This window comes from Cavia porcellus, unplaced genomic scaffold (assembly GCF_034190915.1).
Source record: "Cavia porcellus strain 051 isolate PalLab524CR breed Dunkin Hartley unplaced genomic scaffold, mCavPor4.1 scaffold_9, whole genome shotgun sequence".
Taxonomy (NCBI): Eukaryota; Metazoa; Chordata; class Mammalia; order Rodentia; family Caviidae; genus Cavia; species Cavia porcellus.
In genome coordinates this window covers 68777577-68799658 of record NW_026947492.1, presented here as the reverse complement: position 1 = coordinate 68799658, position 22082 = coordinate 68777577, and the positions used below count along the sequence as shown (strand labels likewise).

Sequence of the window (22082 nt, the reverse complement as noted above, 5' to 3'; positions counted from 1 at the left end):
CCTAAGATCAAATGAAGAATCAAAGCTGCTTTAATGTGATCTTCATGGTTGAATGTATCACATTATTTCCTGTGGAGATTTTAAGCAGAATATATTGCTATCTGAGGACAACGGTCAAAGAGGCGTGTGGGCAGTTTCCATTCAGCTCCATTGCACACACCACATCTATTCCAAATCTTATTTTGTGTAAAAAAACATAACTCTTGAGTGTGACAATGTGAAAGAAAACCTTCACTACTGAAATTACTTCAAAGAGCCAAAGAGTCAGGGAAGTTAAAGGCAGACAAAGTGTAAATAAACATAATTATATACATTTAATATTTTTTATACAAAGAATCAAACTCAGGGCCTCATGCTTGCTAGGCAGGCATTGTGCCACCGAGCCATGTTCCCAGACCCCATAAATTTAGTGATGTAAGTAACAGGCAAGATTGGAAATTTCAAAAAACTACTTTTTATTTAGTCTTTCAATGATCTGAAAGAAGGACAATATGCATAATTCTGAGAACAATGGAATCACTGAAGAGCTTCAAGTAGAAAGTGACACAATTTTTTCTAAACTGTAAAATTCTTACGCTAAGAATAAGTTGGATGAGACTAGGTAGAAAGTTCTTCAAAAAACATTTTGAAACATCTTCAGAAACATAATGGATTGGGGACTAATCAAGCTCAATATTATGCACTGAGCATGCGATGCATATAGCTACCAGAATGACACATAAGCACCTGAAACTCAAATACTCAGTTCAAATATTGAGTTAATTGTGTTGGTGAATCTTGAAGGAGAAATAAAATACTACTCACAGGGTTCAGGCTTGGCATTCATTTTTTTTTTTTTTTTTAAGATACCATTTACCAGAAAGGAAGATATAAGAGAAAGGGAACATTTGTGGAACAGGAGGGTCCAACTGGGATTGAACGCAGGGGCAGTCCACTACTAATCTAACTTCTACCCCTTTTCATTTTTTAAATTTTGAGACAGGCTCTAACTGAACTGACCATGCTAGCTTTGAACTTGCAGTCCTCTTGCCTCAGCCTCTCAGACTGCTGGAATTACAGATTTGCACCACCATATCTAGTTAAAAAGAAAAATTTTTACAAGAAAGGAAGTGACTTTTCAGGTCTATTATGAAGAAATTCATTTTGAAACATTTGTAAGCCAGTTGTGTTAGTAGATTCCCAGGAAATATGTATTTGAAGAGTTCGGAATTCAAAATCATCCAGAACTGGATTTAGATACTACATCTATTAATTATCTTTCTGCAATTTTGTAGGTCTCTGTCTCTTCATCTTTAAACTAACTTAACATTACTCCTACAAAATGGTTTGAGTTAGTTGTATTAATGTTCCTACAACACAATCTAAGGGTTGTAAAAAATAAATTGTATTTTCTCTATAGTATGCAATTGAAAAAAATAGTTCCAAAAGTAGCTCATCAAACAGAATAGTTTGTGATGTCATTGCTTGTCTGTTCGTTTTTTACAATTTCATTTTGTAAATTGAACAGCTACTTCTAAGATAACAATATGTAATTTATCAACTAGTGATTTCTTACTGTCTTTTTTAAACTCTGTATTATTTCTACCCTTTTTTCTGTTTTGCTTTTTTCTCTAAATAAAAAAATAATTCCATGAAATTTGAGGTGAGAAAAGAGAAACAGTACAGCAAGTAAAAGGCATAGAGGAGAAGATATCAATGCCTGGAACCTAGACTGAAGAAACAAGAAGCTCCTCATCTGATAATTTTAGTAAAGAGAATTGATAGCCACTTGACAAGGGAAGGCAGGGGTGATGCTTTTAATTCAAAGTTGTAAAAATAATAATGATGATAAGGATGAGTTGCACATCAGAAAGTATCATCTATCCTTAAAATATCCTCAAATTTAGCAAGAGTTAGTCCTCTTAACCTTAGCTTTGGTGCTCTTCGGAATTCATCATCACCTTTTCACATAAAGGATAAACCTAAAGAAAAACCTTGATTTTCCACAAACATATAAAATTTTCTTTCCACTCTTTCTCTCTGGCCTATACTTCATGCATGGTTAGAACATTTGGATTTCATGTACATAGAATTTACAGATTTATAATTGTATCTTCATGTCTAATACAAAATTTCATGAAATTGATTTCATCTCAGTTTCTCCCTTAGGGTCTACTCATTGTGTCTTCCTCAAAGAGAAGCGAAGAATAAATTTGTCTTGGATCTGCTTGGTCTTCACGCCATAAACAATAGGATTCAGAGCGGGAGGGATGGCTACATAGAAGTTGGCAAACAGGATGAGCACATTGTGAGGGACTCCATGCCCAAAGCGATGAGCAAGGATGGAGAAGAAGGCGGGTGTGTAAAACATGAGGATAACACAGACGTGGGAGCCACAGGTGCTCAGGGCCTTTTGCCGGGCACCCTGGGATGGGAGCTTAAAGACAGCATGGAGGATGAAGATATAGGAAACAGCAATGAAGACGACATCTGAGGTGACAGTCATGAGCAGAACGGAAAATCCATACCAAATGTTGATGGAGATGTCAGCAGAGGAAAGTCGAGCAACACCTATGTGCTCACAGTATGTGTGTGGGATGATGCGTGTGCTGCAAAATGGTAACCGTTTTAGCAGGAAAACATCTGGTAGGATGACCCCAAAGCTCCTTGTGACAATGCTCACCATCAGCTTGATGGTCACCTGTGGAGTCAGGATGCTGCTGTATCTCAGGGGGAAGCAGATGGCCACATAGCGATCAAACGCCATTGCCAGCAGGATAGCTGAGTCCACGACAAAGCTGAAATGCAGGAAAAACATCTGAGTCAGGCAACCAGAGAAGGTTATTTCTTGGGAGCCAAACCAGAGGATACTGAGTAATTTGGGCACCGTGGTAGTGGACAAGATGAGGTCTGTGCTGGCCAGCATAGAGAGAAAGAAAAACATGGGCTCGTGGAGGCTCTGCTCAACTGCAATGAGGTCGAGGAGGATGCAATTGCCCACAGCTGCCACGATATAGATGACACAGAACGGAATCCCAATCCAGATGTGCAACTTTTCCAGACCAGGTATTCCAACAAGGACGAAGGAACTGGGGTTGTAACAGCTCAAGTTATACATGCTCTCTGCAGTGTGGGATCCACTGGTTCTTGAGCACTGCAGAAAAATCAATTGTCACGATGAGCAATGAAAGTTACATTTTCCGCCCACTGCTGGAAACTTTTGGGGCCGCAGTTGCCCCATTCTGCGCCTTTACTGACCTTCTACCTAACATGCTGGATACATGCAGATTATTGAGAACAAACACAAGTCCAATAGGAGAAAAAAACAATAAGAAAGGAGAGTGGAGAGAAGTAGGAGAGGAAAAGAGAATAATAAACATGCTGAAAATATACGGGATGAAGAAAAGAGACTAAGACTTTTGAACAGTAAATATTTTGTTTCAGACAATGAATTTGATAGCATAAAGAGTATGGAAGAAATAAAAAAAAAAGAAGAAAGAAACAGAAAGGGCAGATTTTAGTACCAGAGGTGGTGTGGGAAGCTTTGTTTCATAGGGGAAGAAAAATGGTTCAAATTAGGACATATGCTTGTAGGAGTGTGAACATAAGAGGACTATATTAGAAAACACAGGGTGACAAGTAAACAACATCACTCAGATCTAAGCAGAGGACAGTGAGCTCAGAGGGATATACAGACTTCAGAAGCAACATTCTAAACCCTGATTATCCTAGCTCCCTATTGTTAGTGGGAGAGACAACCTATCAGTGAGTCTAACAGTGCCTACCTCAGAGAAAAGAATATGTGTTTTCTCCTAAGCAAAGATGAACAGAGAAAGCTGTCAAGATAAAACAGTTTTCTGATCCCAAAGGTTTCCTCTTTGGCCTTCCAGTGCTTTGACCCTATGTGACAAATCTAAAGAAGATTGTATTAAACAGAGTCTGCCTTTAAAGGGGTTTTTGCATTGAAATGCATTTTGAGGGGCTGGGGGTTTAGTTCAGCAGCATAAGTGCCTGCTTTGCAAGTGTGCGGTCATGAGTTCGATCCCCAGTACCTATAAAAAAAAAAAGAAAATGCATTTTGAATATTAACTCCAGTTTGAGATTCAGTTTACAGATTGCTTTGAAAAGAGAAGCCAAATCAGGAAGGCTGACAGAACCAGTGACACCAGGAAGCAAGCAGAGTATTGGAGAAGCCTCACAGAGTATGAGCCACTGTAAGCTCACTTTTGACGGGGTTTGGCTCTTACTCTTCCCAATAAACTTATAAAGTTATTTGAAAAGCTTGTAAGGAAGGAAAGTGGATTTTGCAAGAAAATCATAACAAATCTGTATTGGGGTGCTTGCAGGGATCAGTACACTTGTCTACAGGAAGAATGAGTGAATCCTTAAAGGGTTTTGTAGTATCTCTTCAGATCAAATTTGTACATAAGTGAGCTTCTCTCTTAGGTTTGTCATTGAATGAACTCTCAATTAAGCAAGATGAACACATCACCTCTATCTATGAGAAACTTAACATTTCCATATCCAAAGGCAGACCCTGTATGAGTAATCTAAGTTATATCTCCTGGCTGAGGCTGGCTGAAGTCCTACAGGTGCTGAGCTCATATAATGTGTAGCAGCAGGGTATCCAGAAAATATTCCCTAAAATGATGGCCAAGTGATCTCCTGTAGCCAGAAGAGTAAGTAGACTTTCTTTTAGGCTATACTGCAATTCAGCTTCTTGGCACAGGTTCACTGCCCCATAATAGAAAATGCTTTTCCTCAGTTACAAGGGATACATTAAAGAGGGAAGAATAAATAACAAATCATTACAACTACAACGGAGAGTCAAAAGAAAACATCCTACCCAAGTTGCTATAATCAAATCTATTCTGATTTCCCTTCTTTTGCCCAAAGACTCCTTTCTTCTGAGTTTCTGGTTGTGTCTCTGGTTGTTCATTTTCTGGTCTCCACAAGAAATTGAGAGTCTCTCGCCAGACTCTGTCTGCTTATAACAGAATCACAGGTATTTACAAAGGCCATGGCCTTCAGGGCACAGGCCATAGTTGGATGCAGACTAAATTACGGATTATCATTTTGCTTGATATAAGCAGATCTGTTAAACATTCTGTCATGAATTGACTGTGGTTTTAAACTCACCACGTCTCTTTTGTCTCCTGGTTACCAAGCTTGTTGGAAAGAATCTATTTAGAAGGAAAGAATAAAATTTTTCGAATGGCAAAGACTCTTGTAAGCGCTAAATGAGAACATTTATACATCTCTTTTTATTCCCAAAACATTATTCAGGTTAGATGGGGGCCCTTTATTCCCATGTCCTCCAGAGGGCTGACACCAATCATAGTAAGTTATTTCTCTTGAGAGGGAATGTGCCTGACAGTTTTAATGGCCTGTGGATATTGAATCTTTGGGAGACACAGCCCTTGATATATTCAAACAGAATCAACTGAGACAATATTTGCAGAAGCCTAAGAATATTCTTGTTCTTTCAATATTTTTAATGTTTATTTGTAAAATGAACCAATATTATATACATATAGTGAAAAATATTTGCATTCTTCATGTTGCAGCATGAGTCCTTCAACTTTGTCTTCTATTTTTTCTTATCCTTTCTCAGCACTCTGCGCTGGCATGAAAGCTGATTAGCCTTTCAGTATATAAACACAAACATGATATGTTAATAACGTTGGACATATATACTGCAAATGTTATAAATGTATCTATGCTTCATTTAGCTTCTTTTAATTTTCCCAGTAACAGATTAAAATATCACAATGAATTTGCAAGAATCAACACATTTTTTGAATTCATAGTATACTGGTATCCAATAGCCAGTGTAATAAAACAATTGCTATAAACTACATTGCCTAAAATAAAAGAAATCTTAGAGTTCTGCTATTTGGAAGTACACCACATGCCCAAAGAGCTAAACACGATGTGTTGAGGTTACATATCCACCTAACAGAAGCCTCTTCTTGTCTTCCAAGCTTGCAATGCTCTTTCTTTTTGGCACAGTCACATTATCCTCTTCCACTTTTAAGAAGCCTAAATTATGCATTTGCACATACTGGATAACCCAGCATAATCATCCTAATTTAAAATACACTGATAACTTTTATCTGAATTCCAACCTACTGTATTCAATGTGATGTTGGCAGTAATGTTTAATATGACACATCGGGAGATATATATATATAGATATAGATATAGATATAGATATAGATATAGATATAGATATCCATTGTTTATGGGTATACAGGTGGCTTCCAGATTTAGCTACTAGGAAATTATGTCGCTGTAATCATTGGTATGCATGTATTGTTATAGTATGATATCTTAAGTTCTTCAAGGAAGATACCTAGAAGGGGAATAGCTAAGTCATGGAATTTCTAATTTTAGTTTATTGAAAAGTATCCACAATGGTTTCCATAATGATTGGATTGTATCATACTAGGAAGCTGCCATACAGCAAAAGAATCAATTAGTATAGCTCAGGGCACAAGTGCTTGCCTAGTAAGCATGAGGTCATGAGTTCAATCCCTGGTACCACCGAGAGAGACAGAGAGAGAGAGAGAGACAGACAGACAGACAGACAGAAAGAGACAGAGAGAGAGAGACACAGAGAGAGACAGAGAGACAGAGAGAACCTACAGAATGGGAAAAAATTTTTGTCACCTACTTCTCAGACAAATGACTTAGAATATACAAAGAATTCAAAAAAGTTAGACCATCTAAACTTAATTAGCCACTCAAGAAATGGGCAAGAGAAATGAACAGATACTTCCCATAGGAGGAAGTACAAATGGTCAATGATCCAAGATGTTGAATATTTTTTCATGCATTTATTGACCATATATATATAAAACATAAAGGACAGTTCTACTAAGTCAAGATACATTTTTAGGTACATTATCTATGCTGGATTAAAATATTTTTTTCTCTTTTTTCCTATTATGTGCCTTTTATTTTCACTTTGTATATATTATGTACAGCATATTCTATATGTATAAATTATTGTTTTCATACAAGAGAAACCATATGGTAATTAAACTTGTGTATCTTTGTTATTTCTCTTAACTTAATGGTCTCAGTGTGCATCCATTTGTCTACAACTGATTCAAGTTTATCCTCCTTTACAGCACATTAGTACAATATCACATTTTCCTTATCCATTGATCCATTCATGGACTTATAGGCTGTTTCCACGACTGCAATATTATGAATTTTGCTGCTACTAATATGGGTATACATGCATCACCAAGGTACGATGTCTTCAACTCTTTTGGGAACATACTTAGAAGGGAAATAGCTAGGTTAAATGGAGTTTGTATTTTTAGTTTTTCTCAGGACTCTTCATACTAATTCTCATCATGAATGTACCAGTTTACATTTCCACCAACAATGAAGAAGGATTTGTGTCTCCCCACAACTCACCAGCATTTAGTATTGATTGATTTCTTAATGGTAGCCATTCTTTCTGGAGTAAAATGGAAACTCAGTGTTGCTTTAATTAGCATTTTTCGAATGGGCAATGATGGTGAACATTTTATCATGTGTTTATTGGTCATTTGTGTTTCTTCATCTGAGAAGTATGTTTGGCACAGCACCCAGTTCTTTAAAAATGAGTCACAGTATTGTTATTGACTCCAAGATGACTTAATTATTCACATCCCAAGGAAATGAATTAATAGCACAACTATGTCACCTTGGCTATAGTAACAAAATCAGCATCAATTATACTGTCCAATGCAAACTGAATATTGACATTCTCTAAGAACTAGTAAAGTACCTCCATCAACCTAGATGCAAGGTATATAATTATAGTATGAGTACTAAGAAAAACCAAATACTAACCTATAGTAAACATCTACTAAATTTTACCTCTGCTACCAACGGCATAGTATTCAACAGCAATATCACAAAGTTAACTCTCTGGAAATTCATAAAGTTTAGTATTTATATTAGTAAAATTAGAGGGAGCAAGAAACTGGGGAGTGAAGAAAGCAAAACTTGAAAATCAATCAATGTACAATTTAATCCATTTGAAATATTGATTGAAGAATAAGGGAGAGATTGAGGTTTCTCTTTTTCCTTTTAAATAAAATTTAAAAAAAAAAAGAAATATTGATTGAATGCAGTATCAGAAGAAGTATCAAAAAAATATAAATACGTAATTGGTTTTTGTTTGTGATGCTAGATGGGGAACACCTCGGGCTATTAAAAAAATATTCCAGTGAGCTGAGCAAAAGAGACAGGATTTATAGGCAGAATATGGTTGAAGAAAGCAGAAACAAAAACATTGGTTGTTTCAAAGTTTTCTCTTTTTTTAAGATAAAGCAAGGTTAATACTAGGTGCACACCCCATGCCTTTATTACAATCTGCTTTTCTTGGCAAATTAGGAAGTAGTTCAAGGAAGTATGGGTAAGGCTGCATTACAAAATGGTGCTGGTAAATGCCACATAATTAATTTTGTCATGCTGCAACCTTTGTTTCCAATTTAATGAATGCTGCTATGGAATCAGAGAGCAACAAGGACAACATTATTAGATCTGTTTTTCAGCTATGATTTAGTAGCAATTGAAGTTCCTTGATTTTAGCCCCTTGGCAACAAGATCCAAGTTCCCTCATTTGCACATTATCACCTGAGGGCCAAGGGGTTAAATAACCAGCACAAAAGATACTGCACTTCTGATTGGCAGAACTGAAAGGAAAGAAGTTGTGCTACATGTTGAAGGGATTGAAGGCCACAGAAAGAAGTCTCCAGAAGATAAAATGTCCCATGAAGTCTTCATGGTCTTGTGCATATCGTTCATGATAACCTCCATAATCTGCCAGACTGTCTTTCATGGTAGCCTTTAATGCCCCTCCAGGAACCACACCTTTCTTCTCCTTTTTGGTTTTGCTTTGCTTTGCTTACTTCTGTTTCCAACAGCAAAGCACAGACAATGAATTCGTAATCTTTTTCAAGTCATCAGTTTTCAATCAAATACACACATCTCATAGCTTCCCTCCAAAAAGCTGGCATAATACAGTGACTTTTTATACTGCCTAATTTTATTTTTTACTAACTTGACAAACTGTGAAATCATGTCTTGAAGATGGATTCATAGTATCTGTTCCATGTGTTATTAACATCAAAAGTTTCTTTTGCTAATTCAAGATCTGACTCTTCCTTTAATTTCTTTAGGTGCAGTTTATCTGCTACTTGTTCTTCTGGTGTTAGCACTTTAGGTTCCTCGGGTTCTTCTGACCTCTTTTTAATTTCTTCTTGCCTTTTCTCTTGTTGTCCTTCTTTCTCTTTTAGATTCTCTGCTATATTTTTCTTTTATAAAATGTTTAACTTTTGTTTTCCTTCTGATTCCTGTTTTTTGGAGCTTTTTCATCATCATCATCATCATCATCCATTATCCTTAATGCTCTAGTCCCACCCCACCCCCCAGCCCCCACCCCTGAGGCGCCCCTGCCCCCATCTTCCCTCCAGGACCTCCACAGCCTCTGCGCCCCAGGAATCAGATTCCCTAGCCCCTCTATCACCGCAGCCTCAGCAGGGCTGGAGGGCTTGAGTGGCAGGGGTGACTCACTGAGCAGGATTTCCATAGCCAGCGCAGGGCCTCTTCTTAAAGAGTGAAGCAGAAGGCTCAAGGAAAATAACATGGTTTGATCAGTTCTGTATGCCTGTATCTGGCAGCTTGAGTAACAGTTTTGCAGATCACACTATGCAGTGTAACAACTACAGTTAAATTCCTATCATCTTGTTTTGAAATCCCTTATCACTGTTGTTGTTGATGCTGTTGATTGTTGCTGTTTGGATTTCCTTGTTGCTGTTTGTTTGACGCCTTTTGATTTTTCTGTGCTTCTTTACCCTTTAAAAAAAAAAATTAAAAGTTAAACAGAAAGGATTTCCTTACTTCACTGACTCAAGTTGACCATAATCTTTTTTTAAGGCACTAGCCAGTAGAGAAGTTCAGTTTGATCACATGGTACTCAGCACAAGTGAACCCCTTCTGGTTTCTTAGGTCTGCTGGGGATTAATGCAGAGCTTAGTTCAAAACAACGATCTGGAATAGACTCTTTAACACAGAAAGTTGCCAAAACTGAAATTTAACTACACAGAACTACATAAATGGTACCCGTGCACATATCCCTAAATCTTAGTTTATTTTATGACCTCTGATATTTTAAAAATAAATGAATCTAGCAGGCTGAATATTTGAAAGAGCTAAGACTAAAATGTAAAACACCAAGTAAAAAATAGGTCTATCGTGAATATAAGTCCAGTATAAAGCTAGACACACTCCAATTGCAGCATGCTTATAGAAAAATGGAACAGAATAATCCAGTATATATAAGAACTAAATGCATAAAAATAGCAGCTCAGTAATCAATATGCAAAGACCCAAAAATTATTCTTTACTTACTTTGAAAAAATCAATAAATGCTTATTATAACAAATCAAAATCTGCTTAATATTAGTTATATTATTGTAATCAAATATTAGAAACAATAAAAAATAATGAAAATGAATACTATCAAAAAACCGAATTGAAAGCTGAATATGGTGGAACATGCCAGTAATCCCAACACTCCCAGGCTGAGGCAGGAGGATCACTGTTTGAGGCCAGTCTGGGCTGCAAAATGAGTTCCAGGCCAGCCTGAACTGCATAGCCTAGTGAAACCTTGTCTGAAAAAGATTTTTAAAAAATCTTTGCAAGTCATTCAATGAATATTTCCATTTTCTCTTTCTGAGAAATGACCTGAAAACATTTTATTACTATGCATGATTTGAATCAAAATAGAGACAGTCTAGTTTGTAAATCTTCCATATTGTTCTACCAAGTCTTCCCTTGTATCCTATAAGCCAGCATGCTCCAGTTTTGCCTTGACAGCTTTGGTCAACTTCAACCCCAAAGGGAGAACAGTGTCTTTTTAAATTTACCTATTTTTTTTTCTCATTTGTTCACTGGGCAGTTACAATTTCCCAATATGACTAGGACATTAAGAAAAGCAAATGGAAATGGTAAAGAAGGTGTCTTGGATGTACCATCTATATGGTAGTAGTTAAAATTGATTTGCAATTCAAAGCTTGGAAAAATACTTCAGACATCCTTTTAAGTGTTGCTACTCAATTTTTTGTTTTTATCTCTTTAGTGAAATCATGGACAAAAATGTTGAGTCCAGAATTCTATAACCCACAGCAATGAAACAAATTGTGTGTGAATGATTGAGACATTCAGAGAATAGTGGAAGCACAAGTGAGTACCATCTTTTCCAGTGTGCATGTGGATACACATTGTGGATCACGGACTGAGGGAAATTTATGGATAAATCCAACCTTGAGGATCAGATCCCTGGGAGACAAAATCTAGACTAAAGCAACAAGAGGAACCAGAAGGTCATAAAGACTAGGTGGTTTAGTGCTGAGCAGCATAGGGAGCTCCAAACTCTGAGCAGAGCTAGATATCAACTGCCCTTACTCTAGGACAGGTGAACATGAGAGCTGTGTGCAGAGATCCTGTAAGCAGAAAGAAGCTGCGTCCTACTCCAGGGCAGACCATTTCATTCATCAGTGTCTGCAATGTAAAACTTCAAAGAATGGGTAAGGGAGGAGGGTTTAACTAGAAGATAACTTATGAGTAGCAGTATCTCCTCCAGAGAGCTCTTAGCAGCTAAAATTACCCCAAATAAAGCTCATTTACTCCTTATAAAAGTGTATTAATGAAATATGCTTCCTGTAATCCCAGCACTTGGGAGGCTGAGGCAGGAGGATCACTGTGAGTTCAAGACCAGCCTGGGCTACAAAGTCAGCTTAAGACCGGCCTGAACTGTATAATGAGACCCTGTCTCATAAAAGACAAAAAATATTAAATGTGATTATTATTATTTAAAAGATCTGAGAGCCAGAAAAATTCAATGTATTAAGAAAGAAAATAACTTCAAAGTTTCAGTTGTTTAACACAGCAGAACATTGTTATTCACACAGATAAGAAAAAATGAGGCTATTGTTGGTTGAATGATTTTTCTGATGGCTCCCTCCAAGGATGGACTTAAGAGTACTAAACTCCTGTCATTTTAAAAGCTACTGTCTCCAGTATGTGCCCCCTGGGAACTGCACTAGATATTGAGCTACTTCAGGATGGAAGTGATACACACACACACACACACACACACACACACACACACACATCCTTTCTGCCTGTAGTTCTTCAGTTGTAGCTAGTTGTGTGGCCCCATCTAGTGGTAAGAGTATGAAAAGCAGCAGCCCCCAGCTTCTGAAGAAAAGCTGTCCTATGGAAGTGACAGAACTGCCCATGTGTTCCTGCATCCTGACCAAACTGACTGCACGCAGTCCAGTGCTGATTTTACCTCACAGGAATGTGAAAGGTGGTGGTCTCACTTGTGTTGCACTGTGTGACCGTGGCAATGAAGAGAATGGAAAATGACTTGAGGGTCGAAGATCAGTTTAAACTCCAAGGCACTCAGAGAGACTATTCTGTGATCTCTATATCACAGCAAAAGTGCGAGAAGAAGGTATTGCTGATCAGCTGATTTGCCTCCAGAATGCTAAACTGTGTCAGTGAGATCTGGCTTATTTATCACTGGTTTTGAGGGCTAGAGGTGTGTGGTCTGGGTTTATGGAAGTAACTTTACTGATTTATTTTTCAAATGTGTATTGTGTGCCAGGCATTTTTAATGTATTATGGGTACAAATATGAATCATACACACTCCATTTCAAGGAGTTTACAGTCCAGGGTATAAACTACAAGATCATTACAGTTCACTGTGCATATTTGGACATATACACAGGGTAAACCACACCTGAAAAGATAAGGATCTTGGCTTACTGGAGAAGTTAGGTAAGACTTCACAGGGAAAGTAGTTATTGAAATAAAAAGTGAAGAATGGTGTGGGATTTTCTAGATAGTTCTAAGGCATGGATGTCTGTTTTTTAAAACATGCGCCATTATAGAAGTAAACTTGACTCTCTACAAAGCAAATACACATTTGGGGGATTTAAAAAATGGAATTGTGTCATATGTTAAATACAAAATTATTTCTCTTCATTTGTTTATAACCTTACTTCACATGACACTCGGGTCCCTGTGCTTCTGGAGTACGTCTGGCCTACTGAGACACAAACACTCATATCAGAGCATCATACACTTGGTTATTCCTGCACTGTAAATAGGAATGTGTGAAACAAGTAAAGGAGACACAGAAAGCACACAGGAGAGAGGCAACAAAAGAGTAGGCGGAGACAAAAGAAAAAGGAGAAAGATAAACTCTCTAAGTCCCAGAAATCTCTGTATTTCCTATCTAGTTTCCTTGGTGCTGCTGGGCATGAAGTTCTATGAGACCCCATCAGCCCAGAGGGGCAGCGCACCACTGAGTCTTCACAGCAAAGAGCCAGTGGGCCACACCCTCCCAGATCTGCTTCATCCTCACAGCATAGACAATGGGGTTCATCATCGGGGGCACCGCTACATAAAGACTGGCCAGCAGGATATGCACATGACTGGGAATGTTATGCCCAAATCGGTGGGTCAGTAAGGTTAAAGAAAGATGGAACCTAAAACATGAGGATGACACAGAAGAGGGACCCACAGGTGCTGAGGGCCTTATGCCGGGCATCCTTGGAGGGTAAATGAAACACCACTCGTAGAATCAGTGAGTAAGACACAGAGATGAGGATCACATCCAAGATGAACATGACAATGGGCACTGAGAAGCCATACCAGATGTTAACAGTGATGTCAGCACAGGCTAAGCGGGCCACTCCCATATGCTCACAGTAGGAGTGGGGGATAATGTTGGTCCAACAGAAGGGCAACCACTTCAGCAAGAAGATCACTGGGAAGATGATGCAGAAGCTTCTGATGATGATAGACAGAGCAATTCTTCCCACAATAGGCCAGGTTAGCACTGTTGTGTACCTCAGGGGGGCACAGATGGCCACAAAGTGGTCAAAGGCCATGGCTAACAGGATTGCTGAATCCCCAGCAAACAGAGTGTGAACAAAGAAGACTTGGGTGACACAGGCATCAAACGCAATGTGATGGGAATGAAACCAAAAGATGGCCAGGGCCTTGGGCACAGTAATGGTAGACAGAAGTATGTCTGCGATTGCCAACATGGTGAGGAAAAATACATGGGCTCGTGAAGGCTAAGCCCGTGATGATGACCACTATCAAGATACTGTTCCCCAGGACTGCAGTGACATACATGAGGCAGAGCGGAATTGACAACACAGTATGATAAGGCTCTAGTCCAGGGATGCCAAGTAGGACAAAAACTGTGGGGTGGAAAACGGTAAGGTTGCTGTGAGTCATGCTGCATACTACGGTCCTCTGTAGAATGGCTTAGAAGGTGATGCATCTGCTGAAAGTAATAGGAACCGAAACACAGCTGAGTATGTGTGGAGATCACAGAACACAGTGTGGCTTGATACACTCCTGAGCTTTCCAGGGTAAACTCTCCTAGAGCATGATCACTGGGTGTGGGACATACTCCTGGCTATTGGTGCTTCCTTGGCGCACAGAGTATCTCAGGCAATGTTTCAAGATTCAGTGGAGCTACATACACCTGCACTCACTGTGTCCCCTGAGTTTGCCCCCACACTGATTTCTGTCATCATTCTACCATTTCCAGGTGCATCTTATTTGTCCTGTACCCATCTTGCCCTTGTCCTTTCCCCCAAGATTCTACTCCATCTTTGTTTACCTGAATTCCCCTCCCCTTCCACTTCTGTCTACCCAAATTTTAACCTTAAAATACCTCCTTAAACCAGGCATGGCAGAGGACATGTAAAATCTAGTCATTAGGAGTCAGAGGCAGGAAGATCACCTCAAACACAAAGCCTTAAACATTCCACAAGACACTTGCACTTATGGTTCCCTGTGCATGGAAGTAGATTCCCATGTGGAACTTCAGAAGGAGCCTAAGGGTTGTGTTTACCATTCCAACGCAGATGCACATCTTCTCTAAAGCTAGTGAGCACTAGGGCAGCAAATGAAATCTGAAGGGACGATTATCAAAAGCTTCCTATGCTCTTTCCCAATTTCATACAAGTGGTTCTGGATTGTGTTCAGATCTTCTCTGTTATTAGTATGTGTCTGTGTTGCATAATAATTACACTCATCTCAAGGAATTGATAATACACACATTGCCCCTGGATCATTGTTACCTTCCTTCTCTCACCATGCTGCTCATCCATGGAAGCCCTGAGGCCTCCAGAGAAACTGTTCTGAGTAAAGGAAATCAATAGATTCTGGCTGCCTGTTCTCTCGTGGCTCCACTAACACAGCACACACACACCCTACGTCCCACACACTCACAATCCTAACCCTTATGCACCACTTGTTCCCCAAGCCTCAAAAAGAAGCAGTTTCCTTTGCTGCAAAAAAAAAAAATGTTAAATATATTGACTTCCTTATCTTAGCTTTCCCACTGCTCATCTAATAATTGTTTGCTTGGAAGTTAATTATCTGTCTATTTATTAGAAATAGAGAAGGATTATTAACTAAGAATCTAGAAGGATATATGAGGAAAAGAGACCATGGAGAGCTGAGTATGGTGGTGGCACACCTATATTCCTGGTACTTGGGAGGCTGAGGCAGTAAAGGTTTTCTCAAGTTCCAGAGCAACCTGGATTACTTAGTAAGGTCAAGATCAGCCTAGAATACCTAGTGAGACCCTGTCTTAAAATAAATGATGTGGGGTTGGGGGGAAAGCATAGTGAGGGAATCAGGAGTATAAAGGCATCCAACAAATAGAAGTTGGTCTTCTGTTAAAGGTATTCAGAGAGCACCAAGGAAGAAGCCATGCAAAGGAATCAAACCCTCAACTTCTCTAGCCTCTAGATGAATGCGCTTTCTCAGAGCATGATGGGGGGTAGAGAGAGAACAATGGGACCCCACTGTCCCATGATGTGGGGTACAAGAATGGGAAAGGGGCCAGATTCCAACAAGACCCCAAGCAAGCAAATCACTGACCTCTTCCAAGCCTGTGTTATCCCTGGCTTACATGTTAAATATGGACTCAAGTTTTACTTAGGAGGAGCTAAACTGTGCTGGGAGAATCACAGATAAGAAGAGCACTGGAAACATCCTGTGCCTGCTGTTTAAAGCACTGACCTCAAATTGTGTATAAGCAGAATCCCTTCCAGAACACAAATTAATTTTTCTTTGAGAGGAACCTATTGGACACTCATTTTCTCACTGCATCTCTCAATCTTACTAGTTATTAACATATCTCCTCTTAGTAAAACAGTAAGAAACCTAATGTAACTCCTTATGAAAACAATTTCAGCTCTTTTCTTATAATTTTGATGATGTCAGAGCACCCCAACAGAGAGATACCGAAGGCCAGCATGGGGATGAGGCATGGACCCTGTGCAGCTGTAAATGGAGGTCCATTCAGGTTCGTCCATCTCACTCAGCCCGTTCATGCTGACGCCCCTCTCTCAGCCTTGCTGCTTCTCTGCCAGACACCTTCGGAGGGTTCTAGGCTCTTGAAGGAAAAAGTCAGGGTGAGAAGAAAGGAAATACAGGTACAAAGAGGTATCCAAAGTCTCACAGAAAGTACCTTCTGGGGCTTTAAGAGAATTGTGTAGAGTGACAGAAGGAAAACCAGCATGGTGGAGAAGGGACAGGAGCCACAGTGAATGGGAGAGAACGTCTTGAGTCTTGTGCTCATTGCCCTGTTCATTCCTGACTGACCCAGTGATCTTGGGCAAGTCACTGTACACCTGCACACCTCTGTTTCTTCATTGTAAGACATTAAATTTCAGGAGGCAACTGTGAAGATTAAATGAGTTGATCCATATAAAATGCTCAGAAAATATAACATTATTTTATTATTGTTTAACTGTTTGGTCATCTTTTAATTACATTTCCTGCAGTAAACAAAATACCTTACTTAATGTTTAGCCATATTAGCACCTGATTCTTCACCCAAATATGACCAAAGGAAACTCCTTTCCCTGCAGAAAAGAAAAGAAAAAGTAATTAAAAAAGAATCTAAAGAAGATAAGTAGAGTGAGATTGAGTCTCACCCAGACCTGCCACCTCAAGGCCCCTTTGACGGTGTACGAGGCAGGGTGAATTTCCATACATGCAGATGAGATCATATAAAAATTGGTAAATGGTTTATCTCATATACTGGAGAAAATTTAGACTTATACCTGTAATTGTCTCATTCTTGCTCACAGTCATTTAAAACAGCATGTAAAATATTTTCATATAGTCTGTGTTATGCACGCTACTGAGATACTGAGATTCCCTTAATTAATTGATGAGCCCTTAATAGTGATTCATACCTTATTTGTAAATTACTAATATGTTTGTGTATTTAGGTGAGAACATTTAAAATCTACCCTCGTAACAATTTTAAATATACAATATATTGCTATTAACTATAGTTGCCTTGATGTACTGCTGTACAGTACAACTTCCCTTGAAGTTACTTCTGCCTAACTGAAATATATGCTTTGACCAACATCTACCTAATCTCACCATCCCATGGATTTTGCTATCACCATAATTCATATTTTTAATTAATAAATATCTCAAGAAAAGTGTCCATCTATCCATTTGTTTTACTCCATATAAACATTTTGGGGTGTTTAATCTAAATTTTAGTGACCATATGGTAGTGCAGCATGTGTTAAACCCCAGCTCAAGGATAGCCTCTTCCTCTCCCGGTGACTATAGCTGGTCTGCAATATTAAGGAGAAGAAATAGAATAAGGAAGATTTTTCAGGTTTATGCACACTTAATATACAGACTATTAAAAACATTTCTCCAAGTGGCGTCACTTTAGATTGATGTGTTTCTAGCATTAAGTAAATAGTTAGGCAGATGGTATGTGTTTAAGAAATATTTGAACAAATAAACCAAGGAATTAGTGCATTAATCTTTCCCTAGCTACTTTACTTATTTTACCAAAAATAAGATGGTGCTCAAAATGTATTCAGATTTTATGAACAGTCCCCCATGATACCTCCTACCCTAATATAGTCTAATTTTTTTTAGAAGGATTTCTCTATGCACTTCAGGCTGGGCTTGAGCTCACTTTGTAGCTCAGGCTGATCTCAAAATTGCAACAATCCTCCTGCTCAGTCTCGCAAGCACTGGGATTACAGGCATGCACCACTATGCCTGATTTACAGTCTGATTCAAATAAATAATATAAATTGCCCTCAACCCTTTCATCAAAAAGTCCCTTTTCCTCTATGCTCTTCTGATGTTTTTCCTAGCCGATGTCTGCATTTTAATTTCTGTCTCCACTAGTGCCTGCTACCAGTTCCACTGTTACATTACCTCATGCCTACACTCACCACTACATGCTCTATTATGTTATAATCTCCCTCCTCTCATCCCTTGTCTCACTAACCCCTTATATGTCTCACACATATCTATTTCTCTCTCAACCTAAGTCTTTGTCCTTTATAGTTACTTCTACACACACACACACACACACACACACACACACACACATCTGCTGCTCCCTCCTTCTTCCACCATGGATGCTCTTAAACTCACCTATTACATCACAGTATCCACTGAAGGACTAAGGAAGCAGCAGAGAAGAGATAAAAATCACTTTGTTTGCCCTGAAAGAGGAAGAATGATAACAAAAGAGAAGGCTGGAAACTAATCATGGTAGCATGAGCGAGAATCACTGTACAGAGCTCTTATATCTAGCCAATGGGAAGTTATTGCTCCCTTCTTATGGGAGCAGATGTCAGTGTCACCCCTGGGATCACTGAGAATGCAATGAATCGCTAGTGCCAAGAGCAAGCACTAATTCAAATGGTAATTAGTAACTCCAGACAAAAACCAAAGTATTTGAAGATACAACATACAGAATAATGATAGGAATACTCATATAAAAACCAGCTAATATTTGTTATATCTCTGTCCCTGTACTGTTTAACATAAATTATGTCACTTAATTCTCAGAACAATCCAATGATAAAAAGCGCTACTATTATATACATTTTGCAGATGAGCAAGTAGAAGCTTAGAGAGATGAAGTAGCTAATCAGAAACAAAGACAAAGAAGGGCTTCAGACAGACACTTCAGTGTTCAAACTCAGTCCAGAAACACAGATTAAGTGAGCTAAGAGAAATAATGTTGATGCAACACTGAAGAATCAAAAACTCAAAGTTATTTCAATCAATGAAAGAAGAGACAAACTAAATAAAAAATGAATTGAAATGTTGTACCACAAAAGCAAATTTATAAAAACATAATCATCATGAAGAAAATGCAAATCAAGGCCAGGAGATATCACCTCACATGCATTACAATGACAACTACTACTGAAAAAAACTGAAACTGGGCTTTAAAGAGAGAATAACAAGTTTTGCCCAGGACACGGAAAAACTTTGCACTGTTGGTAGAAATTTAAAATAAAACTGCTATGGGAAACAGTTTGATGGTTCGTCAAAACATTAAAAATACAATTAATGTATGATTTAGCAACTCCTCTCCTGAGTATTTTCCTGAAATAACTCAACTGTTCATTGACAAATATGAGTGGATTTGCAAAACCTGGACTATATACATTATACACATTGTTAAAAAGATAAAGAATACTGATATAAGTGGTAAAAATGTGCTAATTGAGAAAAGTATCCAAAATAAAAATACTATATGACTCCACATATATGAACTATTTATAGTAGTCAAATCATTGAGAAAGACGGTAAAGTGGTGGCTGGCAAACGTCATGAGAATAAGCAGGGGAAGTTATAAGTGGTACAGAGTTTGGCAAGATAAACAGTTTTAGACATGATATGAATACATTTAGTGTTGCTGAACTGTACAATTAGAAATGGTCAAGATGGTAAATTTTATATGTACATCTTATCACAAACAATTGAGGAAAAAATAAAATTTATCTTATATGAGCACTTAAAGCACTCTAAGATTGTTAGAACCATTCTTCACCCATATTCCAATTTTTAACAAAAGAAATTGCTAAGAAGCCAAAGATCAATGGAGCAGAACAAAAGATGCAAAAACAACTCCAAACACATTCAGCCACCTTTTTCTTCGACAAAAGCACCAATCATCTTCACTGGAAGAAAGCCCCTTTAATAAATGGTGCAGAGGGGCTGGGGATTTAGCTCAGCGGCATAAGCACCTGCCTTGCAAGCAGGCAGTCATGAGTTCAATCCCTGGTACTGATAAAAATGAAAAAGACCAAAAAAAAATGGTGCAGAGAAAACTGGCTAGGCCCATATCTCTCACTGTATGCTAAACTAAAATTGAAATGATCAAAGATCCAAATATTAAAACAGAAACATAGTCTGCCAGAAGATACAATATGTAAATCTCTTTTCCCATTATGTGTAGTTTTCTTTCCTATTCCTTTGAAATATTTACTATTCATGTCTTTCTTTAAGTTGATTGGTACAATTTAAATACACATAATGATCACACGCATCACAGAGAATTTGTACATATATATGTTTTGATTCCTCTTTTATCCTCAATCTCTTCCTTTCCGTCCTTCTGCTCATTTCCTAAGATTTGTTTCGATTATATCCTTCTTTAATCTTCCTTCCTTTCCCCTTCCTCCTCTTAGTTCCTCTTTCCTTTTGAAAAATTTCTTCCTATTTTGCAATATCTATTGTACATTTTGGGTTTTTTATTTCTTTTTTATTTTAAAGAGGAAAAACCAAAGAAAATAAAATCAATCTAAAAGAAACCAGAATAAGTGATACAGGACTTCCAAACCTTATGAAATCAACAATAGTTACCACAGTGCCTTTATGGCCTTCAAAATAGGTGCAAATACCACCTTCAGAAATATTAAAAATCGAACAGAATGGAATAGACTCAATAAAAACAAAACATCAGTGCAAATAAAGGACATCAAAACAAGCCAGTAGTAAAAACATATGTCCATAACACGTCTTGCTATCTTTTAAATAGCTGCTCGTGCCATCAGAGTTAACACATACAAAAGAAAATAAAAACCCAACACAACAAAACAATGAAACTGATATGGTTTCTTGGTGGGGATCGCCTCACTGTGGGGCCAGGTTTGCTCTCTCCACAGTCTACAAACAGTGCTGACTCACAGAGAAGGGCTTGGGTCTGACTCTTCCCAAGCCATGCTGGTTTCTGGAAGGTGATCTCGTCCCATGGTACCTGCTTCTCTCCCTCCACTGTCCACGAATGGCCTCTATTGTACATTTTGGTACTTTTTTTTTAACTCTTTCAGTTTCTTACAACAAGGGTACAATGCAATATTGGCACATGTATATCCATTTATTTGACTTAAAAGTATACCCCAAGATACAATCACTTACCTAGAAATGTCTTGAGTTTATGCCTCTTTCTGGCTGAGTAGTACTCATTGCATTAAATAAAAAAACACATCTTTTTCATTCATTCTTCAAAACCACTGGTCATTTAAGAGATGCAAATTCAAACAATGCTGAAATTTGAGGACACTGGGAAACCAAGCAAGCAGCTTCCCCCCCTGGTAAGTGGCTGCCGTGTGGCAGATTGCAGCCCTTCCAGGGGAAGAACCACCAGTGTCTCCCGAGGTCCAGACCATATTGGAACTTACGACCCTGGGAAACCAAGCAAGCATCTTCCCTCTTTGGTAAGCTGCAGTGGTGTGGGCGACTGTGGCACTTCCAGGGGGAGAACCACCAGTGTCTCCTGAGATCTGTGCCATGTTGAAACTTACGACCCTGGGAAACCAAGCAAGCAGCTTCTCTCCTTGGTAAGTGACTGCAGTGTGGCAGACTGCAGCCCTTCCAGGGGGAGAGTCACCAGTGTCTCCTGAGATCTGTGCCATGTTGGAGCTTAGGATGCTGGGAAACCAAGCAACCAGTCTGCCTCCCTGATAAACAAAAATGAACTTACTAGTGTACAGCCTAGAGTCAAACATCCCACTTCCCCTAGCCCCACTTCCCTATCCCCCATTAGCAAATAGGAACCAGAAATCTGAGCATCTCTTGGGAGTTTGACCATAGCAAATAAGGGGGATTTCCTTCTACCATCTCTTTGAAGGCAAATATTTTTATTACTGTTTTGCTTTATTCTGATTAATGGTACTCTTCTATTCAATATTTCTGTTTT

General features: G+C 38.6%; 1 protein-coding gene and 2 pseudogenes across 1 annotated transcript; all 3 read right to left on the bottom strand.

The window, feature by feature from the left end:
- Nucleotides 1-2137: 2137 nt before the first annotated feature.
- LOC100716799 (olfactory receptor 52H1-like) lies at nucleotides 2138-3097 on the bottom strand. The gene has a single exon (XM_003465263.2). It carries the CDS (start codon nucleotides 3095-3097, stop codon nucleotides 2156-2158), a length of 942 nt encoding a protein of 313 aa, XP_003465311.1. The 3' UTR covers nucleotides 2138-2155.
- A 4906-nt stretch (nucleotides 3098-8003) lies between these two features.
- On the bottom strand, nucleotides 8004-9631 carry LOC134477504 (eukaryotic translation initiation factor 3 subunit J-like; annotated as a pseudogene).
- A 3706-nt stretch (nucleotides 9632-13337) lies between these two features.
- Nucleotides 13338-14305, bottom strand: LOC100714372 (olfactory receptor 52B2-like; annotated as a pseudogene).
- Between the last annotated feature and the right edge of the window lie 7777 nt (nucleotides 14306-22082).